The 12,713-nt window shown below is 47.3% G+C and overlaps 6 protein-coding genes across 6 annotated transcripts; 2 read left to right on the forward strand and 4 right to left on the reverse strand.

Moving 5' to 3' along the window:
- Window positions 1-289: 289 nt before the first annotated feature.
- Window positions 290-1,620, forward strand: F4817DRAFT_188731 (uncharacterized protein). Its single transcript, XM_049298442.1, has 2 exons — window positions 290-1,325; window positions 1,386-1,620. Exon 1 carries the CDS (start codon window positions 454-456, stop codon window positions 1,321-1,323), a length of 870 nt encoding a protein of 289 aa, XP_049157040.1. The 5' UTR covers window positions 290-453; the 3' UTR covers window positions 1,324-1,325; window positions 1,386-1,620.
- Window positions 1,621-1,690: 70 nt separating this feature from the next.
- Window positions 1,691-4,084, reverse strand: F4817DRAFT_188728 (uncharacterized protein). The gene is made up of 2 exons (XM_049298441.1): window positions 3,074-4,084; window positions 1,691-3,024 (listed from the first exon to the last, which is right to left on the reverse strand). Exons 1-2 carry the CDS (start codon window positions 3,922-3,924, stop codon window positions 1,857-1,859), a joined length of 2,019 nt encoding a protein of 672 aa, XP_049157041.1. The 5' UTR covers window positions 3,925-4,084; the 3' UTR covers window positions 1,691-1,856.
- Window positions 4,085-4,483: 399 nt separating this feature from the next.
- F4817DRAFT_188750 (mitochondrial carrier) lies at window positions 4,484-6,145 on the forward strand. Its single transcript, XM_049298444.1, has 2 exons — window positions 4,484-5,866; window positions 5,949-6,145. Exons 1-2 carry the CDS (start codon window positions 4,606-4,608, stop codon window positions 6,068-6,070), a joined length of 1,383 nt encoding a protein of 460 aa, XP_049157042.1. The 5' UTR covers window positions 4,484-4,605; the 3' UTR covers window positions 6,071-6,145.
- F4817DRAFT_188741 (Clavaminate synthase-like protein) lies at window positions 6,077-8,206 on the reverse strand. The gene is made up of 4 exons (XM_049298443.1): window positions 7,429-8,206; window positions 6,874-7,360; window positions 6,463-6,768; window positions 6,077-6,382 (listed from the first exon to the last, which is right to left on the reverse strand). Exons 1-4 carry the CDS (start codon window positions 7,706-7,708, stop codon window positions 6,220-6,222), a joined length of 1,236 nt encoding a protein of 411 aa, XP_049157043.1. The 5' UTR covers window positions 7,709-8,206; the 3' UTR covers window positions 6,077-6,219.
- Window positions 8,207-8,806: 600 nt separating this feature from the next.
- F4817DRAFT_318026 (uncharacterized protein) lies at window positions 8,807-9,494 on the reverse strand (the record flags this gene model as incomplete). Its single annotated transcript, XM_049300882.1, has 2 exons — window positions 8,807-8,992; window positions 9,048-9,494. 2 exons carry the CDS (start codon window positions 9,492-9,494, stop codon window positions 8,807-8,809), a joined length of 633 nt encoding a protein of 210 aa, XP_049157044.1.
- A 244-nt stretch (window positions 9,495-9,738) lies between these two features.
- Window positions 9,739-12,698, reverse strand: F4817DRAFT_344308 (glycoside hydrolase family 32 protein). Its single transcript, XM_049304129.1, has 2 exons — window positions 10,257-12,698; window positions 9,739-10,200 (listed from the first exon to the last, which is right to left on the reverse strand). The coding sequence occupies exons 1-2, from the start codon at window positions 12,065-12,067 to the stop codon at window positions 10,074-10,076; spliced, it is 1,938 nt and encodes a 645-aa protein (XP_049157045.1). The 5' UTR covers window positions 12,068-12,698; the 3' UTR covers window positions 9,739-10,073.
- Window positions 12,699-12,713: the final 15 nt, after the last annotated feature.

Consider the following 12,713-nt stretch of genomic DNA (forward strand, 5'->3'; position numbering starts at 1 on the left):
GAGGGACGCGACGGCATGCTACGAATCAAGCGGGAGGATTGTTCCATAGAATAGCCCTTCATAATTTAAATGAATTCCACATTGCGATAACTCAGTCTTGCAGTTATCCCTCGAGCGCCGATCATATGAATCTTTTGTGCGTGCTTGGACTGAGACATACTACAAAATCATGAGTCAGTCCAATCCAACTACTGAGAATCAAGGGGCGATAGGTATGCAGTAAAATCAGGGTTACCCATTCCCTTGAAATCATACTGAGAGCTATTCAGATACAAAAGCCGTCAGAATCCTCGAGTTATTTGGGAATATTCACTCAGCAACATCGACCAACTCGTCACTCATTCACAGCCACTCATTTAGTTTTGCACTCGTATTTCAAATATAAATTCAACCATTCAACCATTCAATTTCTATCTTTCGAGGTTTTTACTCTTTCCAACCCAATCAATCAAAATGCAGCAACGCGCAATCATCGCTCTCATCACCCTGCTCGCAGCAGCCGCCAACACCGCGCCACTTAACTCGGTACCCGGCGCCGGAGCTCTTGCACACCCCACTGGCAAGGTCATGGGGCATACCGCCCGAGCCGCCCCTCACACTGTGTCTGGCGTCACTGCTGGCGGCGCCGGCATGAAGGGAGAATCCAAGCAGGGCCACAAGTCCGCTGAGGGTGCTCAAGGAGCCGTGAAGGGTGGCCAAAAGGCCGGCGGTGCTGGCCAGAAGGCCGGAAAAGCAGGACAGCATGCCGTCGAGGGCAGCCAGGTAGCCGGCCAAGAAGGCCAAAAGGCTCATAAGGAGGGTCAGTTCACCGACAAGGACGAACAGCAGGCTGGCATGGCGGGCCAGAAAGCTGGCAAGCAGGGGCACAAGTCCGCTGAGGAACAACACCAGTCCTACGAGCACGGCAGTGAGGGCAGCCGGGCCGGTAACTACGGCGCCGACAGGAGCGCTTCCAAGAAGGGCGTCGCCCACAACAACAAGAACGGCGCCAACAGTGCCGACAGGGCCTCCTTGGACATGGCCGACGGCTTCCAGGCCGGTTTCGAAGGATCCAAGTCCGGATTTGAGGGATCCAAGGCCGGCTATGAAGGCTCCAAGCACGGCAACCAGGGATACAAATCAGGCACCGAAGGCTCCCGCTCTGGATTCGAAGGCTCGCAGGGCGCAGCTGAAGGATCCAAGGTCGCAGCCGAGGGCTCCAAGGCTGGTTTCGAGGGCTCCAAGGGCGCTGCTGAAGGATCCAGGGCTAAGAAGGAAGGCGATAAGGAAGAAAGCTCGCTTTCTGGACTTCTCGGTGGTTTCAGCGGCTTCGGTGCTAACTAGAGGTAAAGCCACCAGTCTTTTCTTATAATATTCTAATCCACATCTTTACTGACCATGTTAAGGCTATGCCACCGATCCTTATCAGCATCATTTGTCCCCCGTCAATGGACCTCATACACGATGGAGAGCAGAGTTTGGAATTGGAAGAGTGAAAAAGGGATGTCCAGGGTATCTTTTAGTGGAAGTTTAGTCTTGAAGTAACAATTGGTTCTGTGTTGTGTGGTGTATTAATAGATTCTGATTTCCATTCATTTCTAGCCTTAACTGAATCCTATTATCCGTTAGCCCCTCCTCGTCACCATCCTTTTCTTAGAAATATCTTGATCTTCTTGACTGATTGCTATATAGCCTCTAATTCCCTCATTTAACATGTTCTATCGTAGTGTGATGTATCCAACGCCTCTAATATATCAACCCTTCCCGTTGTATTAGCTCTACCGTCGTTTATACCTAGGTACCTAGGTAGCAATACCGCTTATAACATAGGATCTCGCTATAGTCGCAGTACTTATCTCTAATACTATGCCTCTTACTTACTTACGCGATAGACCTTTGCTTGAAATATTAGCAATTAGAGTTTTAAATTGAGGGCCAAGTGCATCAACAACGATCGAGATATCAGGGGGTTCGGGCCACGCCTGCTCCTCCTGTCGAGTAAGAGCATCTGGGTCCCAAGTCTCTGTTTTGGCGACAGATTCGGTTTTTCCGAGAGCTTTTATTCCCTTCACGTCCTTCCCACTCCTTGGAGGGCCTCTTGGTGTGTTTGGTGTAACGATAGTCTCATCCAATAGGCAGTGCCAACGCGTTATGTACACCCCTGGACCGCCCATGCTTCCGCACGTCTCTTTCTTTTCGTAGGAATCTAGGCCATCTATAATACTCTGCATCCGTACTATTGATACGTTTTCTGATGTAGAGAGATATTTAACGTGGTCATCGATGATGGCCTTGACACTATTCTGCTGGTCGGGTGGAAGTTTACCAAACAGATCCTGCAAATTCGTATCCATTTCTCTGGGATTACAAGAGTTTATACCTTGATTGGCCCGTCGGAAAGTCTCGAGACTTTTCTTAGCCCAATTTAGCCACGTTGTCCGTAAGTCCGGACACCCTTCAGCGAAGTCACGTAGATAGTCGTAGGCCAACTGGCGGTTCCGTTTTAATAAAGCGACATAGTCCTCAACGGATGGCGGTGTAGTGTTGTTCTGTGCTTTGCCACTATCTCGCTCCTTCGGCTTGCTTGTCTCTATCAAGTCCGTCAAAAAGCTCTCGACAGAGCTAAGATGCTTGCGTATGTCAACATTCTTGTGAATGTCTCGAATCATAGGTTCGAAAACGGACACAACATCTCGCACGATAGTTGTAGTTAAATCCGGGGTCTGGCGACAGAGAACCTCGGTAATTTTCTCCCTATCTCGGATCGCGAGTTGAGCTGAGTAGTATTGTAAACATTGGGCATGTTGCTCCTCCGTCAGCGATTCTAGCGACGCCTTATCCTTGACCTCTAGGATAGCTACGATTATGGATTTTTCATCCCTCTTACTCAATTCACGAAGTGATTCGTGTTGGTCCCTAGAAGCTTGTAGGTGTGCGTCGATTGCGGTTAGGCACGATTCACCAGGTCTATCTTTGCTTCGCTTGATATTATCGATAGCCTTGCGAAACTCGCTGGTATCCCATTCTAACACTAAAGATATTATCCTAAGGATGATTAGGCTAGCTTCTCCCGAATCTGTTAGCAAGTACGCACCTTTGTAAGAGGTTCATCCCATCTGATGCATTCTGTGTCAAGCCAAGCCAATTCGAAATTGCGCCGACACTGACTTTTGCTAGAAAAAGCCTAACCATAGCGTTGATCATGGTCCCGGCATTTCCAACGCGCAGTGTTTGTCCAATTACCGTATATGGGATCAACCCATGAATGTTATTGATCAACTTGAGTAAATAGGGGCCTTCCGCTGAGAGGACAAAAAGATGGTGGAGAAATGTAGCCACATATATTATAGCGAGATTAACAGCAGCATCGACTGCTGGTGAATGATCCTCGAGGTTTGCAGTCTCCGTGAAGTGATCGAATAACTCGTCGATCAAGTTCCCGTAGACTAAATGCTGAACCACGTCATCCCAAGCCCTAGAAAGGTCTTCTGCTTTACGGGTGTCATATTGACCATGTAGGTTCGGTAGCTCATCATTTGGTACACCATTTAACAGACCCCTAGTGATGCATTCGTGAATGACTGAGGCGGCTGAGGCCAACCGTTTCCTACTACCCAGTGTCCCTTTATCGTAACTTTCTGACAGTTCTGCCTCGCCAAATCTTCTCATAATACCTCGGAACTTGGTAGTCCAGAATTCTGAGGGAAGATCTCTGACTCCGGGAATAGGAAGAATTAATCTGGTAAGAAGAAGTTGCAGCAGTGGAGATGCTGATTTTCTGTTCGTGTTATTACCTCCGTCGCGAGCTAGAGGATCAAATGGATACCCATATTGCTCGATAGCTTCGGGGTTCTTAAAGCTCTCAGCTTCCGAGTAAGTCTCGTGGTGAACAAGAATGTCGACTAAAGCCCCTAACTGCTGCGGAGACAAAGTAGGAGAGGACATGATAGGCGACTAGAGATTATGGGTTAAGAAAATCCAAAATGGAAGAAACGTATTTGTTTAATCCATATAGTATGGTATTAATACATTACGACGTCTTGCAGTTTCTTATGCTGGGGTTTGAACCCAGTACGAGACTAGGTACTTGATTAGGTGCCGAATTAGTTTTATGGGAGTAGAAGACTTCTAAAATTTGAGTCTTTGGGTAACCTTTCGGGATAAATTACTGACGTCATATGGAATAAGTGGTTTCAACTTAAATGTTAGAATGGAGTACATGTGCATGCTAGTAAATTGTATGGGCTTTTATGTACTATGTAGCAGCTGTTAAACCCGACGCGAACAAAAACCAAAACCCACTGTTATAAGACGCATATTGAATTTCTTCAACTCAATAATATTAAGTACATTTACCGTTATTCATTCTAGCTATTTCATCTTTGCGCCCTTCGTAATGTTATATTTAGCGTTAATATATTGCAGTTTCCCTATTCAATTCAGCTCGAGGGCGTGATGTTGGTGCCCCATTTTAATATTGCATAATATGTAGCTAGGTGCGGTAAGCAACATTTATGTACCTAAATTTATGCAATTCATTATTTCGCAACAAATTATTCACCCGACAATCCCTCCCAAACACTCCGACTTCATCCACCATCATAACCTCAAACCTCAAAATGACTTATGAGGACAATGCCACCAGGCCGCGATGATATCAATAGCTCACCCCGGGATATATATACTGGGGTTCTCCCTGTAATACCATCCGATTTAGCTTCAGATAATCCGTCGCGCAATAATGCCGCAACTGCCGCGTCCGCCGCCGGTGTTCGAGCCTTGAGCGCCCAGGCCATCGCTTTTTACTTCAGGGCTCCCGTCAAGGCTTTCTTCCGGACACGGGTCGACTACCTCGCGTACGCCCGGGGTGTGCACCAAACTCAGACGGAGTTACTAGCCCGCGCTGCTGCTAACAGCCAAACTGCTTCGAGGCTGGGCCTCACTTTCAAACAAGCATGGATGTGGGCACGAGGCACCACCCCAGGCTTACTTGCGTCCGTCATTCAGCAGCATGGATGGAGCATCATACCACAGCAGATTCTCCCGCCTCTTATGGCGAATGTCGGAGTTGGCGCTGTGCTGTATACCAGCTACTTACACATCTTAGCGCAGCTACATGAGGAAACATCAAGAGCGCCGAAGAGGATATTCCCTCCGCCAGACCCGATCCATACCTTCACTGCAGGATTCATAGCCGGAAGCATTCAAAGCGTTGTCGCAGCCCCACTCGATGCTATACAGGCGAGATATGACCATCGTGATCTCATTTCCGGTAACGAGAACGGGAAACCGAGGAGCATGTGGGCGTTCTCAGCAGAAAAGCTTCGGGAAATAGGACTGCGAGGGATCTTCGCGGGATGGGGACTATCTTTCTTAAAAGATAGTTTCGGAAGCGCAGTTTTCTTTAGCACTTTCGAGTTTGTGAAGGCCCAAGGTTTCTACCGGTTCATCATGTGGTATTATGGTGGACTGCACCCTGACGTTGTTGATGTGTTGGCCCAAAAGAGACCACCCACTCACAAGAGCTCGAACGACAATACTACGAAAGATGGTAGCCGTCCAGTCGTCATACGCCCGCACTACGCAATTGAGCCGATGTTCCTACTATTTGCTGGCTTCACGGCCTCACTCACCCAACAACTAATCCTTCATCCATTAAACCATATTCAAGTTGAACACTGGGACCATCTAGAAGATCTCGATGCTAAAGCGGCGAAGTTGAGAAACTCAGCAGCCGCGAACCCTGATAAACCTAGGCGCAGGTGGCGCATGCTCCGAGCTTATTATCACGCCTACCAAGAAACTTGGACTAAGTGCACCACTGAAGCAACCTCGGAAGGAAAAGGTTTGATACGGTGGTTATATCGCGGATTTTGGTGGAATACTAGTAAGTCTTTCCCTACCGTAGACAAGCCAATGCCTAGGTCATATCAACTTGGTGGGAGGTATATCTAACAAAATTACTACAGTCCGACAGGTGCCAAGTACTAGTGCTGGTCTAATTATCTTCGAACTTGTCCGACGTAAATATGGAAGCGGAAATGAGCCTGTGCGGGTTGCGAAGGACGATTATGAAATTCTCCTAGAGTAGATTTTTGATAATGGGTTTCGGCGTCTTGGGCTTTAGGTACAGGGTAGGAATTCCCCACTTGGCGAGAGACTTCCTTTTCAACATAGCGATGGATATGCAGCTTTTCTAGCATTTTGGTATAGACATAGATCACGCACACGCGGCCAACCTTATCTCCCCTTATTTCCAGCACTACGAATAAATGGCTCAAGAGGAAAGACTTGTCCTTCTGGTGTAACACCTTCATAAAGTTGTGCCCAACGGTACCTCCAAGCCTCGGGAGTTGGCCAAGCATTTTCTGGGTCCCGCAGCCATAAACGTAAAAGGTGGCGGCTGTATGAAGAAAGAGGGTAAATTTTGTCAGCAACACAGATAAACTCGTTCACAGCTACACGGTTTGAAAGCATGCTTACCGCTTCTCTAACGTGTCGGTAAATCCGTCTCTTGCGTGGAAGATGGCGAGGTTGTTTATATACTGGATATCTCCTTTTTGAAAGTCGGTATTCACGCAGTACTTCTCACCTAGAAAATGGATTGTATCGAGAGCTTCAGCTTGGGCCTCCGAAATAGCCGGAATGTTAGAGCTACGTGGGAGAGCACCGAAGCCGACGAAGTATCGTCGGCCATATTGTAGGGCCACCCGCTCCGGGGATGAATCCGTCGCAGGGAAGTGATACAGCAGCGGTCTTTCCACGTACTGCTTATCGGCTTTCTCAAATCTAGGGTGCAGACAGGTAGTTATTAGTGAAACTGATACACCTGCATTGCTTTAATCTCGGAAGAATCTGATGGCAAATGAGACCACGTCTTAAGAAATAACTCACACTTCCATATCCCAACTTTGAGACAAGGTATGGATAAGGTCCGGACGAGTAGCAGCAATTTCGTTATATACCCGCCACGTACTCGCTAATTTGCTAGCACCACCCGCTGCCGACGTCTCGAGGGCGAACAAAGACACAATATCGCCGGAATCCGTGTGGAAGACCTGCTTGTCGGTAGTATAGGCCGGACTGCCGATGGAGCCATTATTCTGCGACCAGGTCAAATCTTTGATATGGCTGAGGACCACATCAGCCTTCTGACCGTTATACTTGTGGTCCTGCCGGCCGCGCTGAGCAGCAATGTGCGCGGAAATGCCCGCGTAGATGATGACGTTTTCCTCCCGGGAGTGGTCGTCGACACGCAGGCCGCGAATCACGAAGAACCCGTGCCCGTTGTGTAATTCTGCAGACAGGCGGCGTAGTTCCGCGTGGAGGTTCGGGAGCGGGAACGTCTCTGCAGTGAGATGGCCCAGCGACAAACCCAATCCTTCATAAAATTGGTTAGTAAGAGATCACGACATATATAGGTATCTACCTAGAAGAACCATAACCTACCCTTGAAGTGATCTACAGCTCGGTCTATCTCATTAAGCTGTTCGGCATTGAGAACGTAGGTCCAGTCATAAGTGTCTGCTACTGTCTCGCCTTCCCAGACTAAATCCCCCTTCAATTGCGCCGGGAAACCTTCTGGTAGTGTAGTTGGCAAGTTCCCCTCTTTGAGCCGACGAGCCGCTCGGGCCTGCCACTTATCGTAGTCCGGAGCATACGAGATATCGGGCTGACCCGGCGGTGCGGGCGCCTTCGGCGTCACAAACGTAACTGTGGTTGTCGACATACTTACTGTTCTTGGGGTCGGGGTAACTCGGCTGGACTCGCTTACTCGTGTACTTGCGCAATAAGATTATTATTCTTTCTGGACGGCATTGTCTACAATTATGTCCCAATAGGTAGTGTGAAGTAACCAGGTTGGAGAAATGAGCAACATCACACCAAAATTGCGTCATCTGTTACCCTCCAATACGACTTGAGAGAGCTCTATCTGGTTATATTCTATCTACTGCAACATAGATAACGATATTCAAAAATAGGTTCATTGTAGCAAGGGATCTATTGGAATGAAAGACATCAGTCTTTATTATATTGTTTCAGGGGCATTATGCCAACCATATACATCGACGGTTGTTCCTTGGTTCCCCGCATTTCCCTTTGGACGTACATCAAAATATTTTGGTTAATTAGGGGTTTCTCGCTGAAATTGGTACTTGATATAACTTTATACAACTGTAATTTTTGAGCTGTTCAAAACGGTAGCTGATATTTTCCAGTAGCCATAATCTCGTGGCTTTATTACAGAATAGCTTTGTAATTGTTTACTCTCTTATATTCTTTAAAAGATAGTCATTATATGATAAAGGATTGTCTCGCCGCGTCCCCAGTATTACACAATCCCCAACCAGAATACCCGAGCGATGACTTCTGGTAAACACTGTGATTCAGGTCACCAATATACATCTAGGTACCTAGGTAGGTACACTTATATGCTCCATTAAATCCCATGAAATATCTCGAAGATACGCTTCCGTGAGCAGTAACTATTAACGCTTGCTCCATGATCACATCTGGCCACCAGTCGTAATTACGGTCGATTGACTACAAGAGCTCATCTCAAGATCGAATTAGAAGGCGTTATAACCGCCTACACGGGGCTTTTCTCTTTCTGAACTCGTCGTCCGGATTTAAAGGGGATTCCTGGCGGGACAGTTAGGCCGATTAGTGAATTTAGATTGGGTCGAACACTATATCAGAGACCCAACATCTTGTCGAGGCCGACGCTCACGTTTAAATTCCACTTTAAATTTTGCCACCTCCTTGTATATACCAAAGAACGGATGCGACGCTAATCCTATGACACCTGTTATTGTAAGATGGATGGTCACGACCCGAATGTAGGGGATAAGAAGTAGCTGAGACTAAACTCACCGGCAGACGTCTTGAATACTATACTACCAAGTCCTTGTATGAACCCTTTAAAAAATCCGAGGAATCCGTCTTTTCTGGCGCACTTGTAAGGCAACACGAACCAGTCTGTACAACCATCGAGAAGCCCGTACAAAAAGGCCTGCAGTGAAACAAGTTAGAGTCTATGGGTGAGGTGAGGTTATTATAACTCTTACCTGGACGGCAGCAACGATTCCCGATGGGAAACCGGTGATCTGAAACCACTTCCGGACAGTAGTGTCGTTATATAGTGTCGGGGTGAAATGTAGCGCCTTTGCTATACCGTGCCCAATAGTAAAGGGAATTTTAAGCATGCCAGCGATAATCAATCCTACCCCCCTAATCATATCCCACCATGACGTCCAAAACGGATGACAACCTTCATCGACGTCGTTCTCTTCATCGTGTCTAGTATTTGTAACTTCAGCGTGCCTCTCCCAATACGGAGTGCCTCCGTATGTTTTGACTGATTCGTGAGATCCGTTTAGAGGCGGTTGTCCATGCGAACCGACATTGATAGTGCTGCCAGCGAGGTCATCCATATCTGCAATAAACTTCATGCCGTAATCTCGTCTTCCTGTGACGGACATCTTAGAAGTAGTAGCAGAGGGTGGACGCTCCATTTTGAATGTTTGGCGCTTCAAAATGAATCAAAGCTGTTATACTGCTGCCTTGGACTACATGCAGGTTAACCTGATTTAAGTCGAGAAGCGGCCTGACGATTAAGGGGAGAGGGGTTCGTAAGTATAAAAGTATAAAAATAAAATACGATAAAAGGTACCAAAACCACGCGTCTTGGCTTTAGAGGAGAGGCGGCGGAGTGTCGATCGCTCAAGGCACCGAGATTATCGCGGGGATGATTGGTTGAATAACAGAGGGAATTGGTGGGAGATACGCTGGTTCCTCGCGCATCGTACCCTGGACTGATATGTCTGATGAAACCTATCGTGGCGCAGCGTATCATTGTCTACACTCCTCGTTTTTTCGACGACATACGATTGTTTATTTATTTTTAAGTTCTGACACTTCAAGGACAATTTGTCTGCCCGGGTGGTAATGAAGTGATCACCATCAAGTTAGTTCAGTTAGTTGATGGATGAAGGATGAGAATCCCTACTACATAGATCATCATGATTATTACTTTATTCTCCGCCAAGAAAGCGAATTGAAAAAGGTTATTGAATATTATTTTCTTTGCCGTTCTACTGCTCATCCTTTCGATCCGGCCAAGCGTCATATAGCCCCTCGTGAACAGTCACGTCTCCAAATACCACCTCCCCTTCACCGTCGTGGAAGAATCTAATTTCTCGGGAAGCAGCATACCAAGATCTACTAATGAGTTAGAATTTATGTCAAAGATGAGGAACCAAGAAGTAGACACTTACCGAGCCCAAGTACTTAGAGCGAATCTCCCATTAGCATGCACTTCGACAATAGAATTATCGACCACTATAGTCAAGTTAAGACTTTCTATCTCCTGCTGGCCATCTTGCACCAAGTCAAACAGACGTAGTCGACCTGCTTCGTTACGAGAATCGATACCATTCGTCGTCTTCGCCGCGGCACTGGAATTGCTGCGGTCGATGATGATAGATTCGTTGGAGAATTGGTAGTAGATGGTCGTACTCTCGTATTCAGAAGACAGGATCTGGAAGCCAGCTCGTAAACCACTCTCGCGACAAGCTTTCGGGAAAGAAAGCGATGCAGTAATCACATAGAATTTGCTTTCGGGAATGTTTTGGAATGCTATAGCGCCTGGTGAGTTCAAGGTCCGACCCGGTTCAATCGTAGAGCCACCACTGGTTAATGCGGCCAGGGCCTCACGCGCGATCTCCTGCTTTAAGGTCACTAGCTCAACGACACCAGACTCGTTACTACCAATCCTCCACGATCCGGTTTCATGAACAAGTTCATTATCGACAACATTGCTGATCTTTCCGACACTCAACTCACGCGGGAGCAGGAGTGCACCGGTCCAATTTTGCTGATTAGTCGGGAAGTCCAGAGTGTCGTAGAAATCTCCCGTTAGCCATAAATAGGAGATGAACCGATCGGGGGCGCCGCTTTTCTGAGAGGCTTTCGAGGTTGCCGGTAACTCCTTGCCAGCAGCAGCATATGCAGAAGCTCCCCAGTCAAGCTTTCCGGCCATAGTTGGTTGAAACTTGAGTTTTCCATCTTTGTGAGAAATGTTCCCAGCTGCCCAAAGCATCTCGCGGAAACCCGAGACTTGCGGCACAATTGGGTCCAACGACCATTCAGCGCCTAAGGTTGTGAAGATTTCGCCTTCAGCATTGTAGCCCTGCTCATCCAAGGAGAAGATGTTGGCGACTTCAAAGTTGTACCCCCACCGACCAGCCCAGTCACCATTACCCCAGGTTGTGTTAGCGGGTTCATGCCACCATTGACCTAACTCTTCCCAGTACTGGAACTCTGGGTCGTGCTGTCGGTAGAGGAACAGACTAGGCCCCTCTCCATGGACGCCCCCAGAGATAACGGTATACCAAGTTCCAGGAGCACTTCCAAGTTCGGTATCGAGCTGGCTGTTCTGGAAGACGAAAGGGTCGCGGAAACCTGTCACATTGACTGCGAAAGGCGGTGACGGAATGACAGGCCCTTGTTCAAGTTTCGTGAAGTTACGACCTCCGTCACGAGATACCGCCAAAGATTGTGTCTCACTTCCCCGTGTGTATGGGATAGTCCATTGGATAGGTAGGAAGCTCACAGATGTATACAGAAGGGTAGGCTTGCCATCGATGCCACTAGGGATGACCGACCCATCGAATACTGCGATTGGATCATTCTTCCCGCCTGCTACTATGAACGGCCGTCCGTCTGGATTGGCATCATGATACGTAACAAGATCGTCTGTCGTGGCACCAGCAGCACCGTTATGCAACCAACCGACATGGAAGAGCCCAGTTTCGGGGTCGGTATAATGCATACAGGGATCACCTATCTGCCCAGATGGGGGAAGAACATGCGCTTTCGGCCGCCATGTTTCGAAGAGAGTCGAGTTGGCGAGAGTTGACAAGTTTGGCGGTGCCGCATTGTAGTCGATGTCTTGCCTTGCGACAAGGGTTCCCGCCAAAACAGCTGGTGTGAGCTTCATCGTGTCTTGAGATGTTGAAGATGAGGCTCCCTCAAGATGAGCTCCGAATCCTGAGTGGCTAATGAGCACATCATTATACGCACTCATCTATAGTATTTATATAATGGTTCGTGGACCTTTCGGTCTAATTTTCGTAATCTTGTTCCGCCGCAAGGTCACGATGTGACTTCGGAATGCTTGGAATTTGGAGATTCTGTGGGGTTTGCGGAGAAGTCCGTTTTGGGGCCAAGGGTGAAGCTGGAGATATGCGGAGTATTATTCGGAAACTAACTACAATAGATATAGCCTCGGCCTTATTAAACAATTACTCATTGCTTTAACCTAGTGCTTGGAAATCTTGTCTCTGGGAAACTATTGAAGGCTGGTTTAGCAGCAGCTCCGCAGCATCACCTATAATAATCTTGTCATGAGGTCGATATCGTAAATATTAGATTCTTCTAAAGTACTAGGCATATTTTCTTATATTACACTAACATCTATAGATGATACTAGGTAGAGTGTAAAAGGCATGATGAAACAATTTCTTTTTTTAACTACCTGTCACCGGTGGAAAGTCGCACTACAAATATCCACGATGCACTTGAACCTGAACTTGAATGGAATACTTCTGTTTGATATAGTACGTTAGCAGGGCTTACGGAATAGTCTTACAAGCATACAATAAGTCGGGACACTGAAAAAAATATACAACTAACCTATTTACATGTAATCTTACTGCAGGAGGCGCTAGTAA

This window comes from Daldinia loculata (genome assembly GCF_022478755.1).
Source record: "Daldinia loculata strain CBS 113971 unplaced genomic scaffold F4817scaffold_41, whole genome shotgun sequence".
NCBI lineage: Eukaryota > Fungi > Ascomycota > Sordariomycetes > Xylariales > Hypoxylaceae > Daldinia > Daldinia loculata.

What these genes read in the sequence shown, in the direction of transcription:
- F4817DRAFT_188731 (XM_049298442.1), top strand. Translation starts at nt 454, where the DNA reads ATGCAGCAACGCGCAATCATCGCTCTCATCACCCTGCTCGCAGCAGCC.
- F4817DRAFT_188728 (XM_049298441.1), bottom strand. Translation starts at nt 3,924, where the DNA reads ATGTCCTCTCCTACTTTGTCTCCGCAGCAGTTAGGGGCTTTAGTCGAC. An exon ending in GGGATGAACCTCTTACAAAG is followed by an intron (nt 3,025 to 3,073) that starts GTGCGTACTTGC and finishes AATCATCCTTAG; the next exon opens with GATAATATCTTTAGTGTTAG.
- F4817DRAFT_188750 (XM_049298444.1), top strand. Translation starts at nt 4,606, where the DNA reads ATGAGGACAATGCCACCAGGCCGCGATGATATCAATAGCTCACCCCGG. An exon ending in CGGATTTTGGTGGAATACTA is followed by an intron (nt 5,867 to 5,948) that starts GTAAGTCTTTCC and finishes AAATTACTACAG; the next exon opens with TCCGACAGGTGCCAAGTACT.
- F4817DRAFT_344308 (XM_049304129.1), bottom strand. Translation starts at nt 12,067, where the DNA reads ATGAGTGCGTATAATGATGTGCTCATTAGCCACTCAGGATTCGGAGCT. An exon ending in GCTCTAAGTACTTGGGCTCG is followed by an intron (nt 10,201 to 10,256) that starts GTAAGTGTCTAC and finishes ACTCATTAGTAG; the next exon opens with ATCTTGGTATGCTGCTTCCC.
- F4817DRAFT_188741 (XM_049298443.1), bottom strand. Translation starts at nt 7,708, where the DNA reads ATGTCGACAACCACAGTTACGTTTGTGACGCCGAAGGCGCCCGCACCG. An exon ending in AGCTGTAGATCACTTCAAGG is followed by an intron (nt 7,361 to 7,428) that starts GTAGGTTATGGT and finishes AATTTTATGAAG; the next exon opens with GATTGGGTTTGTCGCTGGGC. An exon ending in CAAAGTTGGGATATGGAAGT is followed by an intron (nt 6,769 to 6,873) that starts GTGAGTTATTTC and finishes TCTGCACCCTAG; the next exon opens with ATTTGAGAAAGCCGATAAGC.